This window comes from Sphaeramia orbicularis, chromosome 5, assembly GCF_902148855.1.
Source record: "Sphaeramia orbicularis chromosome 5, fSphaOr1.1, whole genome shotgun sequence".
NCBI classification, from domain to species: domain Eukaryota; kingdom Metazoa; phylum Chordata; class Actinopteri; order Kurtiformes; family Apogonidae; genus Sphaeramia; species Sphaeramia orbicularis.
This window is the reverse complement of record NC_043961.1, coordinates 16418195-16445517: the sequence shown is the minus strand read 5'-3', so window position 1 is coordinate 16445517 and position 27323 is coordinate 16418195. Positions and strand designations below refer to the sequence as shown.

The 27323-nt window shown below is 35.5% G+C and overlaps 1 protein-coding gene and 1 long non-coding RNA gene across 2 annotated transcripts in view; both read right to left on the bottom strand.

Moving 5' to 3' along the window:
• The window catches only part of LOC115419086 (contactin-4-like), a 179626-nt gene that overhangs the window by 138100 nt on the left and 14203 nt on the right, over positions 1-27323 (bottom strand). Inside the window, exons 2-3 of the mRNA XM_030133704.1 lie at positions 23493-23622; positions 14199-14349 (exon numbers count right to left, since the gene is read on the bottom strand). Coding sequence (XP_029989564.1) covers positions 14199-14349; positions 23493-23622 — 281 coding nt within the window. The remainder of the gene's footprint in view (positions 1-14198; positions 14350-23492; positions 23623-27323) is intronic.
• Positions 944-10599, bottom strand: LOC115419087 (uncharacterized). The gene is made up of 3 exons (XR_003935400.1): positions 10589-10599; positions 10015-10016; positions 944-1076 (listed from the first exon to the last, which is right to left on the bottom strand). It is a non-coding gene; the product is annotated as an uncharacterized LOC115419087 (long non-coding RNA).

Here is a 27323-nt window from a genome sequence, read left to right as displayed (position 1 = left end):
TAGTTTTAATTAGTTTTTAGAGCAGGTTTGTTAGTTTTTATTAGTTATCATTTTTTTCTGAATGCTTCGTTTTAGTTTAGTTTAGTTTAATTTTAGTATTAGTTTTAGTTATTTCATATATTTTATCTTCCTCATCATCCTATTCAAAGAAATTAGTGAGGCGCGGATATGGGTTACCCTGGACACTTTATTTGGGGGTCGGGTTAGGGCGGCTCATGAACTGAGCAGAGACACAATGTACCGTACAATGTATAAATTCCCTATAGCAGGTTGAGGGGGGGGGTGCAATTAGAGGTAAGATCTTAAGCCCAAGCCCGAGTCCGAGCCTGACCCGACCCGAATTTCGGGCCGGGTCGGGCCTAAAATGTCAATCATTACGTTCGGGTCGGGTCGGGTCGGGCCGGGCTTCTCTCTCGCTGACTTTTTTTTAATAAATATATGTTTATAAAAACTCACTGTGATGTTGCTATGCTAACATGTTGCTATGCTAACATCACAGTGCACTGAGGCGTTTCGAGGCCGTGAGTAGTTTTGGCCACGAGAGACCGTGGTCCGCAAAAACACAGAAGTCGCCTCATCACAACACGTACTGTACTAAACTCTTGCAATGACAGTTCAAAGAACTCCTTCCTGTCTCTGTCTATTATCCACCCGTCATTGTTCTTCTTTGTCTCTCTGCCTCTCTCTCTCTCTTAAAGTGCCGCGCTAGATTCTTAAGGACGTACTGCTGCTGTGGTTTATGGCCCAATTTTCAACCCGTCAAAATGACGGACAGCCTTAAATTTTTCCCGTCAACTCTTAAAAAAATCCGTCAATGATGGAAAATTGTCGGTTAATGTAACCTCTGCAGACACAGAAATATAAAAGATGTAAATGTTTATACAGTCTTGTTTAACTTAGATTTCGTTACAAAAGACAGGCTTTAATTTGTTATCATAAATCACCCCTCCTCCTCCCGAGTCCTCACAAATAAAATATGAAATTTCGGGTTTGCTTCGGGCTCGGGCCTGCAAATCAAGTTAACTGGTCGGGCTCGGGCTGGGTCGGGCTTTAATACCCGTGGGCCTGGGTCGGGTCTTAGGCCCGATCTTACCTCTAGGTGCAATCCATACACAACGTCACTTACGTGAAACAATGCGAAGATGTGCAAAGCATGAGAGGAGATGCACAAAGCAGCCAGCAGTTAAAGCAGATAGAAACATATATAAACCAGCTAACCAGCAGTTAAAGCAGATAGGAACATATATAAACCACTTATAAACATATATAACCCAGTTCCTCGTCAGTAAACCACACCTTAGCAGATATCTCATCTCTTAATCATCTCCACTTCCATTATTAGCTAACTTTGCTTCAGTTCAGTTCAGCTAGCTGTAGCCAGTAACATCAAACGTTTTTGAACATTCTAACAGGTTCCATACCTCTGTAATTGGATTAGTTTTCATCCTCCTCTTTTCTCCTCTTCTAAACTGTGCAGTTCAGGGCTTGGAAGGCCTTTTCATGGTGATAAACTCTCCAGTTTTAACCTGGATGCTAGTCCTGTCTGACTCTGTCCTTTAGCTCTGCTCTGTCTCTGTCACTCACGCGCACACACGGTACGCCAAAAAAAAAAAAAAAAAAAACGACCCATGTATCACTACAGTAAACCCCAGACAGGACTGTGCTGCTGTGTCCCAGCTTTAGTCTGTATGTTCCAGGTAGAGTGGGGACCAGAAGACCACTGGAAACCACCAGTGACCAGACATGACAGACTGTGAAGTGTCGTATGGTGTCACCAGCTCAAACTGCTGGAGCCAAATAAATTAATTTCATATCAATCCGACATTGACAAAGACGAAAACGAAGGGAATTGTATCCATAATTTTTATACGTTTTAGTTAGTTTTGTAAGCTCACGATACAGTTTCAGTTAGTTATTGTTTTTTTTCTTTTAATTAGAGTTTTTATTAATTTCAGTTAACGAAAATGTTTTTTCAATTTTAGTTTTCGTCATTCCGTTCGTTTTCGTTAACGATTATAACCTTGGCTTACAGTAGCTGGCTATTATTGTATTCGTGCATGCACAGTGTGAGAATTTGAGGCACATCGGCTCATGGCACTGCTTTGACAGTGCGATACCCTCACGAGGAGCGAGCAGGATTTCAAACAGCTCCGTTTTCCTTGCGAACACACGATTGCTGATCGTGAGGTAAAAAAAAAAAAAGAACATATTTAGGACTAAAACCACCAACCACCATGCATCTGTATCATGATATCATCAAGTTCTCTTCTTCAAACTAAAACTCATATACGCTTATTTTAAAAGTCGGTCAAATAACACTGTCTTATAATGTTGACGTACTGCATTGGCTGATAGTTTACATTATAGCTCTGTTAGCTTAGCTCTGTTAGCATAGCTCTGTTTTTTGACAGAAAACAGCGACAGTAAAACTGCAAATCACCTCTGTTTTCTGTTCGGTTTTTGTTGTCAGTAGCTGAACTAAAGATCTGTTTGGAATCCAACCATGGATCAACAAACGGCAACGTAAGCAAAGATAAGAACATCCCGTAATAACTTGATACCTTCCTAAGCCTCAAAATCAAATTGACTGATATTTCAGCATCAAACTCCATTCTTTATATTTACAGCTGAGTCCAGTGGAGAAAACCACAACAAATGATTTTAGCTTTTATCACTGACTCTAAAAGTTGTTTCTTAATGGTTCTCATCCAATCTGGACCTGTGGTGTTTGTTTCCTAATCATGGGAGAAAGGCAGAAACAACCAACAAATGAAACATCACACATGCCTTGTGCATTGTGGGAATGGCGACCAAGCGAAAACAGTTTCTCACAGATTCAGCAAGAAAACGAACCAGATCGCTACAACGTAAAATTCTCCACTCCACCAGGTTTGTTTTAAAGAATGAGTCAAGTTGGTGGATGGAGGTAAAGGCCACATTTGGGTTCAGCTGTGTGGAATTCCCATTCTCACAATATACTTTGCGACAAAATTTCTGAAAAGACCATTTTTTAATTTATCTGTTGTCCCTTGTATTATATTATATTATATTATATTATATTATGGTGTTTTTATCATGCTTTTTACAGGTTTTATATTGGCATTTTTAGTGATATTTTAGTGATGTCTGATAACTTTTATTTATTTTAGTCTGTTTTATATCTATTTATTTCTAGTCTGTTCTAGTCTGTACCTGTCCATGTCTTTAGTCTGTGCTGTTTTTATCTCTCCCCGTATGTGTCCTGTGGTTTGAATGTTTTTTGTGTTTGAAATGCCCTCTCCACTGCAGAACAAATCTACCTACGAGTATTAATAAAGTCACCTTGAACCCTTGAAGGTCCGAGTGACGTTTCAGTTTGTTATGTACTGTATACAAACAGACTACATTTATGATGGAGTCATCTTTGAAGTTGTTCATCGTAAGGGAAGTGATTGAGGTGCGTAAAGACTCATGCATTAGTGATAATTAAGCTATCACTGGGGTTTGACACATCTGATAAAAAATGTGTGATGAAAGTCAGATGTTACTTGAAAACTCCTAAACTCTTCACTTCATGTTTCTCTTCATGCCCCCCCCCCCCCCCCCCCCCCAACCCGTGATGTCAGCAGAGGATTTGAGGAAACGTTTCACAAAAATGAAGAATTCTCACCTCTGAGCTGTCATTTAAAATACATGCTGATAAAATATGATGTGTGGAACAGCTGCATTGTCACTGTATTTTATGCTCTGTCAGATGAGCACAGCAGTGTTTAGGTCAACTTATAATTGACTTCTAATTCAATTCACAATGGGTGCAATGTGTCGACTTGGCTGTGGACGGATGTCACACATAATTTAATCAACACTGCGTTCACGTGTGTCATGCATTTGATCATTTTAAATCACTAAAACCTCTTCTGAATGAGGAAAAGTTGAATTTCTAAAGCCCTGCTGGTGCTGTGGTTTGTCTAATCTCATGGTCTATCCTCGATTACAGCCTCCTTGATGTGCGTCCTTAAAGATGGTGGGATCAGATCGATGTCTGAGTTACAAGCAGGAGAAAAAAAAACCCCAAGAGGAATGAGAAGTATCTACATGTCCTAAAAAATGGTTTGTTGATGATATTCACCATGAGCAGTGACAACTAGAGGGGTTAGAACCAACCACTACAGTATCTGTCATAGTTACAGTCTAGAACAGGGGGGTCAAACATGCGGCCTGTGGGATGAATTTGTGAAATCCAAAAATTACAGAAGTCGCTTTTTTTACACTGACCCTCAAATTGTGCGAATATAACTTGTGCATAAAAATTTGCCTAATGGAAAAATGACTATTTCGCCGAAACTCTAATTTTTCAATGAAAATTTTTTGTGCTGGCAAGACGTGGTTTTTTGGGCGTAGCACAAATGGTATATCACGTAAAACTGCAACAGAAAGATGTTTTTCCACAACTAGAGTCACATGAATAAAAAAAAAAAACAAACAAAAAAAAAAACGGATGTTGACGGACGTTACAACAAGCAAAGAAGAAGGGTTTTAAAAGAAGCAAGAATTAATGACATTTTTGTGGTTCTATACATGAAACCACCTGGTATTACAAAAACGTCTTCATTAAAATTAACCAAATTATTTTTAAATTTTGTACGTGATAGAGGGGTAATATATTATAATAATGAATATATCTGTAAATCAACACCATATTTACATTCGTTGCCATGTTTATGGAATGATTTCTCATGTCATCTTGTGATAATAAATAAACAAATAATCGCATTTGTGATTTAATGGAAAAATGGACACTTATGTTTTTTCGACATGTAGTAAATATCGGTAAAGTTTTGCGCAGATGTCCAATGGAAAAGTGACTAGTGAAGATATTAACAAAACCCATGAAATTCTACCACAATGACCTATAAATAATAATAACTCTAAAATGGTATCTGTTTTAGTGTAAAAATGTAAAATAACATGAAAATATTTATATTTACAAAGTATCCTTTTGGAAAAAAAAGGGACTAACCTGAAATGTCTAAAGAAAAGTATGTGTAATTGTACCAATATTCTGCCATTTTTGTGTATTTATAGATCCACTGTGATCTGTAAGTTGTTATGTACATGTGTAAATAATAAACTGAGGCAGAAAATTGTTAAAAATACAAGTATTTTTCTTTAAGAAATTCAGGTTCTCCATGTTATTCATGTGTTTTTTAAAGGATGCTTCATGTATGTAAACATTTTCACAATGTAATTCTACTTTTTCACTTCTCCTTCCTAACGCTAACACGACAATATTTTTTGCTCATTTATTTATGTCTATTTCTTCCATTAAACTGATAATATATTACCTATTACATAATGTGCAAATTGCTGTTCTAATTGTGTCTTAATAGAGAGTTTTGAGCCCATGGAAAGTTTTCAAAACATGGTGAATAAAAAGAACATGTGATGTGAGATTCTGAACATTCTGGGAAATAATTTACATATTCTGGGGAAAAAGTTACATATTTATATATGATAAACTAATACTGGGAAATAGTTTAATATGTATATACAGTCACAAAAAAATTATTAGACCATCAACTGTCAACAAAAACAATGGTTATGCAATCAAGTACCAACTCCTGTGTGTATCATGTGATTAAAACAGACAGAAAAGAAAACACGGAATGAATAAAAGCACTGTTTTTGTCAGTACGATGTCATAGATATTGACGCAAGAACTGAAGTGATTTTGGTTACGATCAATAAAACCATAGAAAATGACTAGACATGAGCTCTGAAATTAAACGCTTATGAGCTATTTTTGTTGTTATCATTGTATTTGTTCAAAAAAATGTACTTTTAGTTGTACCAGGCATTAAAATGAACAAGAAACTGAAGAAAAAAAGGGTGGTCTAATAATTTTTTCTGCGACTGTATGCTGCCCAATCCAGACGGAAACCAGTAAAAACTTGAAGTCAAGAAGGGGGGCTTCTGTCATGACTAGAATGATGTTTATAATATAATAAAAAAAAAAAAAAAAAGAAAAGGAAAAAGGGGTGTGGTCTATAGCTAAAATTTAACCTATATTTTGCGATATAAAAATGGTCTCCTAAAGTGGAAAAGATAGATAGATAGATAGATAGATAGATAGATAGATAGATAGATAGATAGATAGATAGATAGATAGATAGATAGATAGATAGATAGATAGATAGATAGATAGATAGATAGATAGATAGATAGATAGATAGATAGATAATTTTTTTCCTGTTACTTTTTCTTCTTCAGATTAATAAAGTATCCCATTTCTGATGATTATTTCACCGGTCCGACCCACTTGAGATCACGTTGCCGTATGTTTCCCCTGACCTAAAACCAGTTTGACACCTCTGGTCTAGAACACGGTTTTCATTTCCACGTCTGGGTTCCTGCTGATCTGCCTCCACGGTGCAGCTACAGAACCTCAGCGCTGCATCAGAAAACACCATGAAAACAAAAGCTGTGGATTTGTTGTAGCCACACCCAAAGCACTTTAATGCTTCCCTTCAGGGGTAAACACCTTCTTCAAAGGACTGAAGGATCCAGCACAAATATTTGCATGACTGCCAAAGCCGATAGAGATAAATACTCAAGGACTTTAAAAGATGGAGTTTAATGCAGGAAGGAGCAACGCTGGGACACGTCAGCACATCCTGCGGCAGCTGAGCGGACAGCTGATTGAGTGTGTCTGCTGTGAGGGGCCTAACAAACTTCATTTCTTCTTGCTACTGACATATTGAAATGTGCGTGTTTTTTTTTTTTTTTTTGTGTGTGTGTGTGTGTGTGTGTTTTTTTTCTTTTTTAAGTCAGTTCTTCCACGGCTGACATGGCCCACTTACACACTCATCAGCAAAGACCTGCTCTGCTCTGCGCTCTCAGCTGCTTTGTTCCAGCTGATGTCATCTAAACCTCGTCCCTGCAGGGTTGTCTGGGGTAGATAAGACATCCCCTCCCTCTACTGGTCTCCTGCAGGAAAAGAAAAGGGGGGTGTGGGGGTGGGGGTTGCTGCTGCTATGAAGATGGATTACCCAGCTGGTGACACCGGTTCCCTTTCTGCTGAAGCCACTGTGGAGTGCTAACGCAATTAAGGCAATTAATCTTCAACAAAAGGGGTTCACAGCTACCCTCTTATGATTTTTCACCTTTTTGTACAGGTGCATAACCGAACAGACCTGCTAAGACATGCATGCGTACACACATTCAACCTGGATGCAACAATAATAAGCAAGATATACACAAAAAAACCCAAAACAAAACATGGAAACAAAACAAAGACACATATGTCACTTGTGTTTGTCACCAGTTTGCTGTTTGTTCTTCATTTGCATCGGTGGCCTGCTTTCTCTTAAGTCTACGAGGCCTGATTTGTGCAGTCCATCCATTACCAAACACTGGGTTGTGACCCACAGGTGGATCGCAGGAGATTTTAATTGGGTCGCCACAGAAATTTGCATTTTGAGCATTTAAAAAACAAAAAGCATGTTGTTAATGGAACTGCATGACAGCACAAGGCTAGTGTACATTATGGGTGTGTTCAAACCTGGAAAGTCCTTTGGTAGATTATTTGATTCAGATCGGATGTGTACTTTTTTTTTGTTTGTTTGGGTCGGATCGTATTCTCATCGCACTTTTTGCTAGTGGACCAAAATGTGTGAACAGAAGCACGCATGTGACGAACTGCGCTGGGATTGGACAGAAAAGTCAGGGGCGGGGTCAATCAGAGATGGCGGGTGTTTCACATTTTGAGATCCAGGTTAGGGTTGGTATGGGGGTCGTAAATGGCTCTGGGGGGGTTATACTTTGTGTTTCAACAAATACTTTTTTGTATTGTACTTTTGGAGAGGCACAATGAAAATAAATAAAAAACTGATCAAAAAAAAAAAAAAAAAAAAAGAGATGGTAGGTGTTGATGAAAGAAAACAAACACGGAGGTCCTACATGCAGTTATTGTTTTCGGAATCTGTATTTTATTTTTACGGACATAAATTTACGAAAATAATGTCAACTGTCAAGAACAGCTCATTTGGAGCCAGTTTCGTAATATGAACATCCGACCAAATGTCAGTGAGACATTCAATTTCCTCATTGCTCCACGTCTGTCCACGGCTCATGGCTGCTGCTATTAGATCTGACTACCCATGAGGCTTGGCTACTTCCAGTGGCTACGGTGGCTCGTCAAGCACAAAAAGGTGTATGGTTTCATGGTTTGCTTTGGCTCGAGGCTGGTTATATTCACACCAGAAGTGAACCAGCACACAGTCCATTTGGTTGATTTGTAGCAGAGTTCGCATGTTTGTATTCACACCTAAAAAAAAGTCCAGACTTTCCGAGGAAACGAACTCTGGTCCATTTTAAATGGCCCAAACAAAGTAGGTGTGAGTACACCCTATGTTTGTTTGTTTCAATGACAGGCCTGTTAACTCCACCTAACTGTTGCATTTATTTCATTTAGTATAAACTATCTGATGCGTGCGTTTGTTCTGATTAAGGGGCAACCACCTTGGCTCCAAAATGAAGCCAAAGCAGAAGTATCTTAAAGTTTTAATACCACTAATAGCCACTAGATGCTGCTCAGAAAGACCCCAGAGCCCCCTTTGACTTACACAGAACTTCTCTGTAAATATAGTGAGTCAGTCATTTTCTTTCAGGAGTCATTAGTTTTACTTGGAACCTCTAATAAGTGATCTGGTCCTTCTCTAATTTCTTCCTCGGCTCATTTCTAGTTCAAATAGAAACTTTACTTTGTGAAGAGTTGGATTTTCAGGGTTTATTTTAATGTAGTAAATAGGGATGCACCGATACCACTTTTTTCCAGACCGAGTACAAGTACTTACATTTGAGTACTTGCCGATACCGAGTACCGATACGAGTACTTAATAATCCCATTCCAGTTCTTAGTTCCTTTTGTAAATGTGCTTTATTGTCGTTGTCATTAGTCTGACTGGAACAAAGTGCTGCTACTGACATTTAATGTGTTGGAATGAGCGTTTCTCAATTAATCCACCAGGGAGCGCCGCTCTGAATTAACCATACTGGACAAATACCATGAAGAAGAGTAAAGTTTTTTGAGAAGAAGAAGAAAGTCAGTAATAACAAACATGGAGACAACAGAGGCAATACTAATGTGATACTAATATTGCAGCGTTTTCGCTGGTAAAGTTTAACAGCTTAGCTTCAGCAGGAAGAGAAAAGAGAAATGAGAGATAAGTTTCATTTTCACTTCTGCTGGTGGCGGTCTGCGCTGCTCCGTACTCCCGGTGATGTTCTCCAACTGGGTACGCATCCACCAGCACCTGGAAAGTGGATGGAATGTACGCAGAGGACGGACAGAACACTGCGCCCGTTTCTGTCTGTGTCTGTAACGTTACTTGCAGTCAACGTTACTTTTATCAACGTCATTTATTTTGAAAAATCTCCACACTCTTCAAACTCTCCACACATTATTCCACCGCTGCGTACCTGCTGCACTGAACTGTGAATGTTTCACGGCCGTAAGTGGTATCGGTGCATTTATATCAGATATCTTTTACGAGTACAAGTACGAGTACACAGACTGAGTATCGGAGCCGATGCCCGATACTCGTATCGTATCGGAGCATCCCTAGTAGTAAACACACATTTCTGCAGGTTTTTCCTTGACAAACAGCTTGACTGTAGTTCTGTTAATACATTACATCAACAAGACCATAGGCAGCTCTTGTTCAAGTTTACCATTTTACCCAGTCTGTAAGCTGGCATTTAGCATTAGCCTTCCTATAACTCCTTGGGCTCCTGTAGTTCTGCCCCTTTGGTCCAAATATGGCCACTTAGCTCCAAAAAGCCAACATGATGACGACCAAATCATGGCTCCTCTGTCCCCTAAAGATAAAAACTCCATGGTTTCAGTAACACATACTGTTGTTATTGAAACTACTACTGGTGAACCCAAATCCTGCAGTTTTATACTATTTTAAGTGGATATGGAAAAAAAACAAACAAACTCATGTCTACTTGATGTTATGGAAGTTCTTGCACCGCTGTATCAATGCAGATGTCTGAAATTGATAAAAATGCAAATGAAGTGGGAAAAAAAATAGCAATAAGTATCATTATATTTAAGTTGAGCTATTTTTTTATCCCATTTGCCAGTTGATACGGAAGCTGAATGTACTAAGTGTACCAGGTCTACATAATATTCTACGATGATGTGTGGATGCTAGCCATTTTACCACTAAATTCACTCTTTCTCATGATTTATGGACGAGGCCACTTATGAACTAGGCTGCAAAAGGTTTGTCATCTTTACAAAATGACTCCAGAGGAAAAAAAAAACAGGTTGTGAAATCGTGCTGTAACTGACCTCCAGGCAGGACGACTATTATGTGGGCAGCTGTTTAAAAGACAACTTTAGTAATGATTACCACAACAGATGCTAAACATTTTTATAGTGAGCGCACAACTGCGATGAGAGAAAAGAGAGTTTATAACAGCGAGTAAATGGGGAGCTGTAATGTGGGTTTGAAGCACCATAAAAAGTTACCTTGGCAATACAGTCCAGCATCGTAGAAAAAAAACAAAAACCCTCCCTTTAATGTAATGCAGCTGGGACGGCTGAATTTTAATAACAAATCTGCGCCTCTTTCTTTCTTGTTAATTTGGAAGCAACAGCACAGGTGGTCTGAGCCAGATAAAGACATTAAAACCTCCCCCTAAACATCAAACAGACTTGGAATGACCACAATAAAGACAGTGGAAGAGTTTATCTGCTTATTATCAGGATGATCTTCTGTTCCTTTTTCTGCTGTTTCAGAGCCGCTGTCTGATCTGAAACTAGGTTTTTTCTGCTTCAACAGAACTGGGAAACTGGTTCCACAGCAGAAACAACACTGGTCTAGACCTGTTACATCAGAGTCTGGAGGAAGAACCGTCATGACTGATAAGACCGACTAAACCTTTAAGACTGAGGGTTTGTCCTGGGTTACACTTTTAACCAGGTAAAATCAACAGGAACAAAGTTTTGTATATTGTCAATGTTTTTCAGTATAATTTTGTGTAGTTAGATTAGATTAGATTAGATTAGATTAGATTAGGTTAAATTAGGTTAGGTTAGGTTAGATTAGGTTGGGTTAGGTTAGGTTAGGTTAGGTTAGGTTAGGTTAGATTAGATTAGATTAGATTAGGTTAAATTAATTTAGAGTAGATTAGAGTAGGTTAGATTAGATTAGATTAGGTTAAATTAGGTTAGGTTAGGTTGGGTTAGGTTAGGCTAGGTTAGATTAGATTAGATTAATTTAGAGTAGATTAGATTAGATTAGATTAGATTAGATTAGGTTAAATTAATTTAGAGTAGATTAGAGTAGGTTAGATTAGATTAGGTTAGGTTAAATTAATTTAGAGTATATTAGAGTAGGTTAGGTTAGATTAGATTAGATTAGATTAGGTTAAATTAATTTAGAGTAGGTTAGGTTGGGTTAGGTTAGGTTAGGTTAGGTTAGGCTAGATTAAATTACATTAGATTAAATTAGGATAGGTTAGATTCGATTAGATTAGGTTAGGATAGATTACATTAAATATCTATCTATCTATCTATCTATCTATCTATCTATCTATATATATATATATATATATATATATATAATATATATATATATATATATATATAAAAGTTCTATATTGTAGTTTAATAATCACAGGATAAAATTATAATAAAGAGATAACAGTAATTGTCATAATGATGTACAAGTAATATAAGTATGTAAGTATTAACAACAACAACAACAACAACAATAATAATAATAATAATAATAATAATAATAATAATAATAATAATAATAATAATAATAATAATAATAATAATAATAAGCAATGGTTAGTCCAGGTGCTCTGAGGTTGGAGGTGTGATGGAGGAGCCTCAGGGCGTCTGAAGGGCACCAGCAGCGAAACCACAATGCAAATTCCCTGCCACTTTGTTTGACAAGCAATAACACTGCTTTGTATATATGCAAAGCCCGCTGAGACCGTGTGCACACAGGGCTGCTGTCAGGGACGGGAGTCACGCTACAGTGGTGACACCCGATGGGTGACCCCTGTCTGAAACCAGGCTCCGGGGCCAGACTTCACACTTCACTCCTACAGACACGCAAAGACACCGACACAGGAGAAATTCATCAGGTGTAGCTCACATCACGTCTCAGAGGTGGAACATGGCAGCTCACCCTCTGCTCCGCCAAAACTTAAAAAGGTGTCAGAAGAGAAATAATTTGATTTGTGGAGCCTTATCATCCCTGCTGAGGTGAAAAGTACTTGATTAGCACTTTGAATTTACCCAGCAGCACGTCTGTTTGGCCACCAGTGAAAAGCTGGTGATAAAACACAGCAAATCCCATTAACCAGTGTGCTGTTGGGTTTCCTGCTGGTTTCAGTCTGAGTTCAACACCACCGGTGGACGAACAACAATGACATATGTCACAGTCGCATGAAAAATGTCCACCACATCAGTTTAAACTAAAAAAAAAATCGCATTTTCTCCCCATCTGACAGTCATACAAGGCTGTGCCTGAATTTGCATTAACAGAATATTCATATGGTCATATCAAGAGTCTTACATGAGTGTGATTTTTACAATTATAAGACTGTATGTCCTCTGAGTATATGAGGATTGAATTTTAGTAAAGTTTCAGTGCCACACATACAATACATGCACCTTGTTTTCCTAATCTCACCTGTATATATCCCAATATACCTGTAAATATCCTATTTTACCTGTATATATCCCATATTACCTGTAAATATCCTGTATATATCCTATATTGCCTGTATATATTGTATATTACCTGTATATATCCTATGTTACCCATATATGTCCCATATTACCAGTATATATCCTGTATAGCCTATATTGACTGTATATATCCTATATTATCTGCATATATCCCATAATACCTGTATATATCCTATACTGCCTGTATAAATCCTATATTATCTGTATATATCCTATATTACCCGTATATATCCCATATGACCTGTATACATCCTTTATATATCCTATATTATCTGTGTATATCCTATATTATCTGTATAAATCCCATATTACCTGTATATATCCTATATTGCCTGTATATATCCTATATTATCTGTATAAATCCCTTATTACCTGTATACATCCTTTATAATCCTATATTAGCTGTATAAATCCCTTATTACCTGTATACATCCTTATATATCCTATATTATCTGTATATATCCTATATTGCCCGTATATATCCCATATTATCTGTATACATCCTTGATATATCCTATATTACCTGTATATATCCTATATTATCTGTATATATGCCATAATACCTGTATATATCCTTTATTACCTGTATAAATCCTATATTATCTGTATAAATCTCATATTACCTGTATATAGCCTTTATTGCCTGTATATATTCTATATTATCTGTATATATTCTATAATACCAGTATATATTCTATGTTACCTGTATATATCGCATATTACCTGTATATATCCTATATTAGCTGTATAAATCCTATATTATCTGTATATATCCTATATTACCTATATATGACGTGTTTTTGCTGGGTTTTTTTGGGTTTTTTTTACTGCAGATTTGCACAAGAAAACCTGAATTCCCAGTTTGACAAGTATTATTTTCATATCTCCACATCATATTAATGTTTTTTTTAACTACTGCGGATGCTGTTAGCTCCATGTTTAACCCTTTAATCAATAATCAAATAGTATTATCAATGGAGACAGGGATACAACAGAAAATGAAGATTTTTTTGTTTTTCTTGGCTGTTATTTTTTTCTATTGTTTTATGTCGTTTGTTTTATAATTATGATTTTATGATTGATGTCCTACACTTTGTTGTTCTTAAGTGCATTATAAACAAGTTGAGTTGAGAAAAGAGAGTCAAAGTTTTTTCTAACTGCAGCTTTTTCACATTTCATTTGAACGACAGGTTGGAAACGTTATCACTTACACTTTGGCTGTTAGCATCAAGTGTCGTGTACGATTTAAACAACACCACCAAACTGAACATTACACCTGATTTAACTGCACAAAAATCCAGGTGCAAACAAGATCATGTATCTGAGGGCCTGTTAGCATAACCTACACCTGGTTCAAAGTGGAGGATGGGTGGAAGGAAAGTCCAACCGAGCTCACAGCCCCTTCAACAAGTACAAAAACGTGCAAATATTTCCTCACCTGTTACTTCCTCGAAGCGGTTCGCTGCCCTTCCTCCAGGAGATCACACCCCAAGGCGACATCTTGGGTTTGCATTCGATGAGCGCATCTCCTCCAACCTTCACCAGCGTCTGGCTCCTCAGTTGGTTGTGAGAAAAATCTGGAGCAACAGCTGAGACAGAAACAGCATATTGGAGAAAAAAAAAACAAACAAACCCTGACATTCACATTTGTTTTACTGTTAATGATCTCAGAAAATTAATTTAACCCTTTTTTTCGGGCGCCACAACTTTTCATACACCGTCACTCAAACTACTGTAACTCTTGAACCGTTTACACAATGACAAAATTCAAACAGCATCTAAAAGCTGAGATTGAGAGCTTTTGATTGATATATTACATGTTAGCGTAGAGTATTGACTGAGGGGGAGGGGTTGGAAATGTGCAGAGCCACAAGCAGCAGAGTGCAGTCGGTGAGGAGAGAAATGGTAGATTTTATTACTGTTAGCAGCATTTTACAGAGGCTTTAGCTGTGTTTTAGTAGTGATTTCATGTAAATAATTGTATATAATAGTGAAAGTGCTGTTTTGGAGTGTTCTACTACTGTTCTACTTATTTGCATTTCAACTCTTTTCAAGCATTAGTCTGATAATTGTAGAAATATATTAGACTCTGTCAGAAAGAAAAGATCTTCTGCTTTTTGTGTTGAACATCTTTTTCTCCCAAAAATGGGGAATATTTTCATATTTGTTTGCAGAACTATTATATCCATACATTCTTAATGACCGAAGTTGAATTTAGAGAATCTCATTTAGAACGAAGAATAAAAGTACCAAATAAAATAGCTGAAACTGGCCATTCCATGGCCTTCTCTAACATGTGTTATGAATAAATAGGCACTCATCAGTTCCATTGAGCATCGGGCTAATTCTGGAGGAATGGTTATAAGGAGGAAGTGCTTTCATCCATTCAACATCAGAATATGTTGACGCCTTCAGACATTTACTCAGAAAAGTGAATCCACTTTAACCATTGACACCGAAGTTACCATAATTCCTGAATCCTTATTAACACGCTACTGACAAAATCCAAATGTCATCTTTTAGCTGAGATTCGGTTCTTTCTATTGGTCTATAAACATTAGGGTAGAGGTCTGCATTGGCTGAGGGGGAGGGGTGGAAGTGGGTGGAGCTTACATCAGCAGAGTGCAGTCAGTGAGAGAGAGATGGAAGATGTTTTTTATAACTTTAGCGAGGTTTTAGCAGTGAATTCTCATAAATAATTGTGTGTAAAATAGTGATAGTGCAATAATGAAACAAAGCTAAATTAATGTAACTGGTTTTTTTTTTTCTTTTCTGTCTACATGCTTTGTAAATGTATAAATTGTAATATTTTTACGTTGAGAAGTAAACGCGTTTTTAAAACAAATCTTAAGAAATCTGTAATCAATAATGAAACAAAGCTAAATTAATGTAACTGTTTTGTTTTTTTTTTCTGTCTACACACTTTGTAATGTATAAATTGTAATATTTTTATGTTGAGAAGTAATCACGTTATTTTAAAACAAATCTTAAGAAATTGTAATCAATAATTAAATAATGCTAAATTAATGCATTTTTTTTTCTTTTCTATCTATGCGCTTTGTAATTGTATACATCGTAATATTTTTACATTGAGAAGTAATCACGTTGTTTTTAAAACAAATCTTGAGAAATCTATAATCAATAATGAAAACAATGCTAAATTAATGTAACTATGTTTTGTTTTGTTTTTTTTTCTGTCTATGTCAGGGGTGTCAAACTCATTTAGTTCAGGGGCCACATTCAGCCCAATTCGATCACAAGTGGGCCAAACCATTAAATAATAGCACAAAAACTTAGAATAATGACAACCCCAAATTTTTCACTGCAAAAAATAACTTAAATAACTTAAATTCTGAAAATTTTTACACTTTACAAACTACCCAAACAAAACAAAAAAAAAAAGATGTAAATAATCTAAAAAAAAAAAAAACCAGAAATTTCTGAAGAAAAATAAGCACAATTTTATCAATATTCTGCCTCAACTTATGATTTATACATGTGCATTACAGAACAGATCTACCAAGGCACAAAACATCTTGTAAAAAATTGCACCTATTTTTCTTTAGATATTTCAGGTTTTTACATATTTGCTCCATTTATTGACGTTTTATTGTTAAAGGATTTCAGAATTTAATTTTCTTTGCAATAAATCAAAGAGAAAAATTGGTGTTGCCATTATTTATAGGAATAATGTCTTTTTTTCACATTAAAGAAGAAAATTTGGAGTAATTATTTATAGGTTATAATGCTGTTATTTTCAAGTTTGATGCCCTTGACTTAAGATCTCTAGGGTAATTTTTGCACTTTGCAAATTCATCCCGTGGGCCGGATTGGAAGTTTTGGCGGGCCGGGTTTTGACACCTGTGGTCTCTGTGCTTTGTAAATGTAAAAATTGCAATACTTTAAAGCTGGGAATGGACCCCAGGAAGAACAGTCTCTGCTTTGGTAGTGACTAATGGGATCCTGAAATAAAGAAAAAAGAAGAATAGTGCGTGTTTTGAGTGTTCTGCTCGTGTGGTTTGCCATGTTTTTATCTAAGTTTCATAGTATTTTCCCCCCACTGTTTTTATCAGTATATTTCCAGTTTGTATAGTTCATGGATAGTTGCTTGTAAATATTATATAAATGTATGTATATATTTACATATATGTAAATCTATCTGCAGAGTTATCCAGGGCCATAAAAGAGACGAAGTGTCTGTATTTGAATCAGATGATGGATGTTTTTGTCAGTGAAACTAGACAGAAAGTGAACACAGACTATCGCAGGATCCAAATGACAAGAAAGAGCCTAAAATAAGAAGAAGAACATGGACACAGATGATCTACACAAGGGGTCCCATCCCTGGTCCTCAAGATCTACTATCCTGCATGTTTTAGATGTATCCCTCTTCCAACACAACTGATTCAGATGATAAGCCTATCATCAAGCTCTGCAGAAGCCTGATAACAACCTGTCAGGTGTGTTCGAAGAAGGAAACATCTAAAACCTGCAGGATAGTAGATCTGGAGGAGCTCTGATCTAGGCAAACTACAATATTTGAGCACATGGAAAATAGCTGAAAGTTTATTTCTGTAATCTCATAAAGTGTCGTTCTGAACAATTACAGGTGTTTTTCATAATAAATATTCATTCATTCATCATCTGAACCTGCTTTATCCTCACTAGGGTCACTGGAGTCTATTCCAGCTACTTATGGGCAAAGGCGGGTTTTTTTTTTTTTTTTTTTTATAATAAAGATGATTTTAAAAATTCAGTCTATTTTTTTCTATAGCACTGTTTTAAGCATTAATTACATATAATAGCAATTATTAATGGACAGATATTGAAAGTTAAGTTCTTCCTGAAAAAAGGTGCAAAAGAATTGGCAAAATAAAGCACAATTTTCAGACATTTTTATCGCAAAAAAAAACAAAGAAATCTAGAGAGGCCTGTTATAATGGTAGTCTTTAAAGGGTTAGGTTTTTTCAGAGTATTAAAAATCTAAAATTGAGTCCATAAATACACCTAATTATTCTTTGTGCTTTTAGTAAAGGTAATCACAAAGCAGAACAGCGTCCAAAATGCATTTAATCACTTTCAATTCACTGCTATTTGTCGCTCAAGCTGCATGTGATTTTTTTGGCCACGTTTTCATCGTCGAGAGAGAAATGTCAAGTGCTTTCGCCTTTCGCCTTTTGCCAGCTGATTGTTAAACACATGATAATTTTTCGCGGAAGGTGAACCACTTAAAAACAATACACACCCTGTTTGAACAGAGTGTACCTGTCTGGTTCTGTCTGTGTTTTTAGAGTCCACTTTGGCTTTTGTGTTGTCCGTTTGGAGCCTGGTTCCAGTCAGCAGCTGATCGGGATGTGAAGCGTTCAAGGCTGAATAGTGAATGAGTGTGGTGATTGACAGGCCGGACGGGGGAGAGGGCGGGGCTGGCGAACGGAGCGGCTGCCGGCGTACATTACTGTCAGCCGCGTGATTCATCTTATAATTAATGCTTTTCAATTAGTGGCCAATAAGAGAGGGTCAGAGGTCATCGACAGTATCGAACAGAGGAAGGAGACGGGGGCAAACTTGAAAACAAATACGGATGAATGTAAACTCGTCGCCATGACAACGTGGATATTGTATTCCATGAACGCTTGAGCCAAAGCATATTATTAACATCCAATCAAGTGTGTGGTGCTTTCAGGGAGTTTAGTTTTCACAGTTTTTTTTATTTTTTTTATCTATCAATATTAAAATAGATTAGATAGATTTAAATATTTTATACATATCGGCTAAAATTTGCTTAAAGGTCTTATTTATGTCTTTGTGCATAAGAAATCAATTTAAGCGAATCCCTAAAGGAACTTTGTGTTGGTAAATGCAAGTTCTGCAAATGTACAGGATTTCAGTTCTGTTCAACATGTTGATGGTCATATGAACTATGTTTTCACGTCAAAAATGTCCAATTTCATCACAATTAATGCTATATTTTCATGTCACAAATGGTCAAATTATATTTTAACTGAATTTACCTGAAAAACAAATATTCCATTCTTTTAGATTCTCCAATTTTTCTTACCAGATTCTATCCTACATATCACGTTTTATTTTTACAGGTTCAATATGGAGTATGGTGCTGATCCATCCTGCTTATGTTACACCAACACATACATTAAGAATGTCACACATCACTTTTGAAATCAACAGTTTTCTAATAATAAGCATTTTTATAAAGAAATAATAATTCTATATTGTTATTTACTCTATGATGATAAACTATACAATAAATAATTCTGATCCTAGTTTTTGCACAGGGATCATTAGTGTAAACGGTGACATGGCTGCAGAGCATCAGTATGATGGGATCCGTAACAACCATGTCACATCCGTCCACTGACACATTTTGTGTTTTTGTGTCAGCTGTTTTGTTTTAGATCCACAATACTAACATTTATGAAGAAGAGGAGAATTAGCAATAGTAAGTATGTAAGTTTATTACTAATACAGTACTGGTACTGACCAGAGCATCATGGGTAATGTCACGTCCGTCCACCAACAAAAGTTTTCACATACACGTGCTATTCAAAATCCAGTATTTCTGAAAATAGAGCTTCCACTGTCTAATAACCCTTTCATGCACAGGCCACTCCAGTGGTAAGCTCTTCTCCAGCTGTTCTCTTCTATATTTGTGGGTTTTGCTGTTTTAGTTCCATATCAGCCAACACAGTGGACACTTACGCACCATCCCATACACTGACATTCAGGCCATTACTGTAACTGTACTGTTCTTGATAAACCTGATCTGCACTAACATGTTTAAGTGTAAATCAATTGTTATTTGTTAGACTAGAAGGTTTTTCTTTTGCATATTATCTCTATGAAGTGAGTAATTACTAGCATTAGAATACGTTAAAATGTGAGAGACATCAGATTAGCAGCATTAAAAATGTTTTTATTTCATTGTTTTCATATCACTTTCTAATATTGGGTTTTAAACACGTTTGTATGCTTCAAAAATTAAATGCATGGATATTTTGTAACTCCATAGAAAAAAAAACTCGATCACATTGTTTTTTTCATGCCTAAGGAGGGATAAAAACACTGAAGAAAAAAAATCTTGACTAAGGTTCTCACAGTTCATGCATGAAAGGGATAATATCAGCAGTCTGTGCACAAATGGATTAGCATTATTTCAACACAGTTCTATGCATTTCTTACAACTTTTTTTTTTTTGACAGAAATGGTCAGTCATTTGACCCCCAAAGTAAATTTTAGCCGATACATAAATTGTGGTTGCACATGTACGTGGTGTGATATTAAATACAACATCCTGCTGTCACTCATATTACTATGATGTTGTTTATTTATGGAAGTTCAATGATGTGGACATGTTCCTCACAGGACATATAGAGAATTTAGATACTGTTTCTCTCACCTGTTAAGCTGCATTATGTAATAAATTCCCATTATGTAATAAAAGTTCAAAATGTAGTAAGAATGTCACGTCATCTTGTAATAAAGCCGCGTTATGTAATAAACTGACGCATTTTGTAATAAACTACCTCAATGCATTATGTAGTACATTTTTTCGCATTATGTAGTAAATTATTACAATTTGAGGTATTTATTACAAAATGCACTTGACACATTTTTATTTTCAGGAAAATGGACTGGAGCTTATCTCTGTGACATAACACACAATAAATGTTTGCTGTTCACTCTGAGGGTTTAGGGTTAGGTTGTCAAGGAACATTTTTCCAAGATGATAAGATACTGTATCAGACACAACTGACACGGCAATAGAATAACAATGTGATAAATTAATCTTTAAACTGTGTGGTTAAAGTTCTGATTACATTACCTGTAGCACCTATGACTAATTTCTTCTAAATTGCTCTGAAATTATATTAATTTGGATTGTTATTACATAATGAACCAGGTTATTACATTTTTTATAAATAAAAATGTGTCAAGTGCATTTTGTAATAAATTTCTCAAATTGTAATACTTACTACATAATGTGAAAAAATTTACTACATAATGCGTTGACGTAGTTTATGACAAAATGCGTCAGTTTATTACATAATGCGACTTTATTACAAGATGATGTGACATTCTTATTACATTTTGAACTTTTATTACATAATGGGAATTTATTACAAAATGTGGCTCAACACACCTTGTTAAGTGTCATGTATTAAAAAAAAAAAGAGGTAAAAATAGAATAAGAATAAATAAGCGGTATAAAGAATAAATTATAGCCGAATATAAAGTGTATATGCCAATCAGTTTACAGTCATTAAAGTGAATTTGTTTTACACTGTGTGACTTTTTTTTTTTTTTCTTTCTTGGCTTTATTTATTTCCTTCAATAAATTGCAGTGTCCTGTTTATATGGGTAATTTTTTTTGGTAATTTCCTTTGCTAACATGTTCGAAATGAAGTCTATCTAACTGTCTGTCTGTAAAAATGTGTCAAGTGCATTTTGTAATAAATTTCTCAAATTGTAATAAGTTACTACATAATGTGAAAAAATTTACTATATAATGCGTTGACGTAGTTTATGACAAAATGCGTCAGTTTATTACATAATGTGACTTTATTACAAGGTGACGTGACATTCTTATTACATTTTGAACTTTTATTACATAATGGGAATTTATTACAAAGTGTGGCTCGACACACCTTGTTAAGTGTCATGTATTAAAAAAAGAGGTAAAAATAGAATAAGATTAAATTATAGCCGAATATAAAGTGTGTATGCCAGTCAATTTACAGTCATTAAAGTGAATTTGTTTTACACTGTGTGACTTTTTTTTTTTTTCTTTCTTGGCTTTATTTATTTCCTTCAATATATGCCGTGTCCTGTTTATATGGGTAATTTTTTGGTAATTTCTTTTGCTAACATGTTCGAAATGAAGTCTATCTATCTGTCTGTCTGTAAAAATGTGTCAAGTGCATTTTGTAATAAATTTCTCAAATTGTAATAACTTACTACATAATGTGAAAAAATTTACTATATAATGCGTTGACGTAGTTTTACATAACGCGTCAGTTTATTACATAATGACTTTATTACAAGATGACGTGACATTCTTATTACATTTTGAACTTTTACTACATAATGGGAATTTATTACAAAATGTGGCTCAACACACCTTGTTATGTCGTTAAAAAAAGAGGCAAAAATAGAGTAAGAATAAATAAGCGGTATAAAGAATAAATTATAGCCGAATATAAAGTGTATGCCAGTCAATTTACAGTCATTAAAGTGAATTTGTTTTACACTGTGTGACTTTTTTTTTTTTTCTTTCTTGGCTTTATTTATTTCCTTCAATATATTGCAGTGTCCTGTTTATATGGGTAATTTTTTGGTAATTTCTTTTGCTAACATGTTCGAAATGAAGTCTATCTAACTGTCTGTCTGTAAAAATGTGTCAAGTGCATTTTGTAATAAATTTCTCAAATTGTAATAACTTACTACATAATGTGAAAAAATTTACTATATAATGCGTTGACGTAGTTTATTACATAACGCGTCAGTTTATTACATAATGCGACTTTATTACAAGATGACGAGACATTCTTATTACATTTTGAACTTTTATTACATAATGGGAATTTATTACAAAATGTGGCTCAACAGACCTTGTTAAGTGTCATGTATTAAAAAAAAGAGGTAAAAATAGAATAAGAATAAATAAGCGGTATAAGAATAAATTATAGCCGAATATAAAGTGTATATGCCAATCAATTTACAGTCATTAAAGTGAATTTGTTTTACACTGTGTGACTTTTTTTTTTTCTTTCTTGGCTTTTATTTATTTCCTTCATATATTGCAGGTCCTGTTTTATATGGGTAATTTTTTGGTATTTCTTTTGCTAACATGTTCGAAATGAAGTCTATCTAACTGTCTGTCTGTAAAAATTGTGTCAAGTGCATTTTGTAATAAATTTCCAAATTGTAATAACTTACTACATAATGTGAAAAAAATGACTATATAATGCAAAACTGTAGTTTATTACATAATGCGGCCTTTATTACAAGCTGACGTGACATTCTTATTACCATTTTGAACTTTTACTACATTAATGGGAATTTATTACAAATGTGGCTCAACACACCTCCCCCAGTCCCGATCTCTACGCTCTCTCTTTTTCCCCTTCTCTACTGTCTCTCTTTAACCCCAACTGGTCAAGGCAGACGGCCATCCTCCAGGAGTCTGGGTCTGCTCGAGGTTTCTGCCTGTTAAAGGGAAGTTTTTTCCTCAGCCACTGCACCAGTCACAAGTGTTTGCTCCTGGAGGATTCTGTTGGGTTTCTGTAGAATTGACTTAGAGTCTGGTTTTGACCAACTATATATGTAAATGTCAAGAGATAACTTTTTTGTGATCTGGCGCTATATAAATAAAATTTGATTGATTGAGTGATTTAATTGGTTTTCCCCTGTAAGTCGCTTTGGAAAAAAAAGCGTCTGCCAAATGCGTAAACAGTACACCTTGTTAAGTGTCATGCGTTAAAAAAAAGAGGCAAAAATAGAGTAAGAATAAATAACCGGTATAAAGAATAAATTATAGCCGAATATAAAGTGTATACGCCAATCAATTTACAGTGATTAAAGTGAATTTGTGATGAATAACATGAATCATACATCAATAACATCCTGATTCTACACATAATGATGACGTACTGAACCCCTCCGCATCATCACCCCCTCCCCCAACACACACACACACCCTTGTACGTGGTCTTACCTATAACTCTGAGCTCTGCGTTGGAGTAGACTTCACCGTGCTTGTTCCCGGCGACACACTGGTACATCCCAGTGTCGGACAGGGTCAGTCGGCTGATTGACAACGCACCATTGGCGACTTGTATACGCTCCTGTGGACAAAACACACACACACACACACACAACCACACACACATGAAGCTTTAATATGCCTTATTCCCAGTGCTCATCTACATAAAAACAGCCAGCCACTGGGCCAGTGAATTATGGTCTGCATGTGACAGACGTGGCAATAAATCTAGGTTTTCATCACTAATGGAGGGAAAGGCTTGGGTGGATGGAGGCAGGCTAGCAGAAAATGACCCTAATCAATCTGCATGTTTATGAGAGTGAAATAAAACCATGGCCTATTTATATCTGCGCCTGAACCACGGGGCCTGTTTCCCCTTCAGCAGGAGGGGAAGGAACAGGGGAAGGAAAATGGTAACATCTGAGCAGAACTGCATTGGGAAAATTGCTTTTCTGATAGGTATGGCCCGCACATACTAAGTGCTATGTACGTGGTCATGCTGTACCCCCTCGTCTGTTCGAGGCTATCGTTTTGTGCCCGGGGAAGTCTTCCTCGTCACTGAGCCATCAAATTAAGATCTATTTAAAGATGGCCAGGCCTGACGAAGTAAAAAAAAAAAAAAAAAAACTTGGACATTTGATCCTCAAACCACATTTAACCCCTTGTAGACGGCTGTTGTAAATTCACATCAATGTTCCACTGTTTTTTGTGATGACGTGCAGCTTAACACGAGTATCAGAGGTGTCAAACATACGGCCCCTGGGCCAAAACCACAACGTTAAAGGGTCCAAAAGACCCACAAGACCCAAACATCCACTGCCCACCAAAAGCATCTACTAGAGTAGAATAGAATAGAATAGAATAGAATAGAAATAGAACAAATAGAATAGACAGAATAGAATGAAATCGAATAGAATAGCATGAAATAAAATATAGAATGAAACAGAATACAATAGAAAAGAACAGAATGAAATAGAATAGAATAGAACAGAGAGAATAGAATGAAATAGAACGAATATAATAGAATAGAATAGTAGAAGAGAATAGAAGAGAATAGAAGAGAAATAACAGAAATAGAATAGAATAGAATAGAATAGAATGATAGAATAGAATAGAATAGAATAGAATAGAATAGAATAGAATCTTTATTGTCACTGTCACAGGAACAATGAAAATTTGTTAAAAATTAGTACACTGCTTAAAATCTAAGCAATGTAGGAAAGCTAAAAGATTAAAAATTTAACATACATACTACTAAAGTACTATAAAACTACTGATATACTACACTATATAATTACAAATGTTTATTTACTGAACTGTAAAGCTCTAAACTATCAATACATGTACATAATTAGTGTAAAATACACTTTGTCATCTTTCATGGTCATCAGATATGACCCATTTGGACATTCAGAGGCTCTGTAGTTACCGTGTAAACACCGTCATCTTCTACAACACTGATTCACCGGTAAAACCCATGGAGTTGGATCAATGACAGTGGATGGACACACTGGGTTTATGTTCAGTTAATGATAGATTTTACTGAAAAAGTCACTTTTTCTTCAGTTTTCTCTGTTTTGATATAATAACCTTTGAATTCACTCTGAGCTTTTACAAACATCTACATGATTAGTGAATTAAATATAGAAAAATACATGACTTACACTGGAAATTTTCAAAATAAAGAGGATAATATTACAATAAATGGTGAGAAATCACTTAAGAGAAGTTAAATATAGAGTAAAATTCATTTGTGAACTGCCACAAAGTAGCCCTGGATCTTTTTGGGTTAAGTTGAAAATCCTTGTTGAAGTAATTCAGTAAATTCTGTCAACTTAACTTCAGTGACAGTTGAGGAGAGTGGGCGGAGTTAAGCCCTGTGTCATCACATTTTGGTGACGTAAACATCCAAATGCATCACAGATAATTGACAGGTGCCTTTTCTGGTCGTGAACTTATCATTGCTATTTTGCACCGTGTTTTGAAGCAGGGAATTCATTTTATAACGAACATTACGCATTTATTTTGTTAAGAAAGTGCCTCAACTGTATGCACTTCCACTGTTTGAAATTACTTTTTCATCAGTTTTTGTCAGTTGTTTCAGACACAAAGTATTGTTAAAGAATCACAATGAAATAGTTTACACTATGTGACATTTGTTTTTTCTTTTTTGTTGATTTATTTCCTTCGATATATTGCAGCGTCCTGTTTATACGGGTAATTTCTTTTGCCACCTTATGTTTGAAATGAAGTCGGTCTGTCTGATACATTAAGCCTCAACTTTAATCTGAGCTTCAATGAACATCTATATGATCTGTAAATTATATTATATATATATTATATATATATATTATATATAATATATCTATATATATATATATTATATATGGTATATATATATATATATGGTAGTTCCTAAATGAATTTTTCTCTATATTTAACCTTTCTTAAGTGATTTTGCCCCGTTTATTATAACATTATCCGTTGTATTTTGCATTTTTTCAATGCAACATTTAATTTACCGATTATGTACAGGGTGGGGAAGCAAAATTTACAATATTTTGAGGCAGGGATTGAAAGACAGTGTATGACCAATTAGTTTATTGAAAGTCATGAGAATTTATTTGCCACAAGAAAATTTCCATAATAGAAAATGTTTTTATTCTATGTGTCCTCCTTCTTTCTCAATAACTGCCTTCACACGCTTCCTGAAACTTGCGCAAGTGTTCCTCAAATATTGGGGACAACTTCTCCCATTCTTCTTTAATAGTATCTTCCAGACTTTCTCGTAATAGTTTTGCTCATTGTCATTCTCTTCTTTCCATTATAAACAGTCTTTATGGACACTCCAACTATTTTTGAAATCTCCTTTGGTGTGACGAGTGCATTCAGCAAATCACACACTCTTTGACGTTTGCTTTCCTGATTACTCATATAGGCAAAAGTTTGTGAAAAGGTATTAATAGTGTTAGGTATGATTATGACATCGATATATGTTTGATTTCAAAACAATTGACGTAGTGCCTGCTGAGAAAAAACAACTAAATGTTCATTGTAAATTTTGCCTCCCCACCCTGTATATATGTATATATATATATATATATATATATATATATATGTGTGTGTGTGTGGTGTGTGTGTGTGTGTGTATATATATATGTGTGTGTGTCTGTGTGTCTGTGTGTGTGTGTAAAAACATGATTTCCATTGAAAAAACACAGTACAGAGGATAATCTTGTAATAAACAATGCAAAATCACTTAAGAAAGGTTAAATATGGAGAAAAATTCATTTTTGCACTGCCACAAAAGTAGCACTGGGTCTTTATAAGTTCACTTGAAAATCCTTGTCGAACTAACTCTAATCATCCAAATACATCACAGACAATTGACAGGTGCCTTTGCCGGTTGCGAACTTATCGTTCCTCTTTTGTGCCTTGTTTTGAAGCAGGGAAAACATTTTATGATGAACATTACGCACTTACTTTGTTTAAGAAAGTGCCTCAGCTTTATGCACTTCCACTGTTTGAAATGACTTTTTCTTGGGGTTGGACAATGTGAGCTCACCTTCTTCCTACTCGCACACAAAGTATTGTTATTGAACCACATGAAATTTTTACACTGTGTGACACTTGTTTTTTCTTTTTTGGTTGATTTATTTCCTTCAATATATTGCAGTGTCCTGTTTATATGGGTAATTTTTTTGGGTAATTTCTTTTGCTAACGTTCGAAATGAAGTCTATCTGTCTGTCTGTCTGTCTAATACATTAACCCTCAACTTCAAT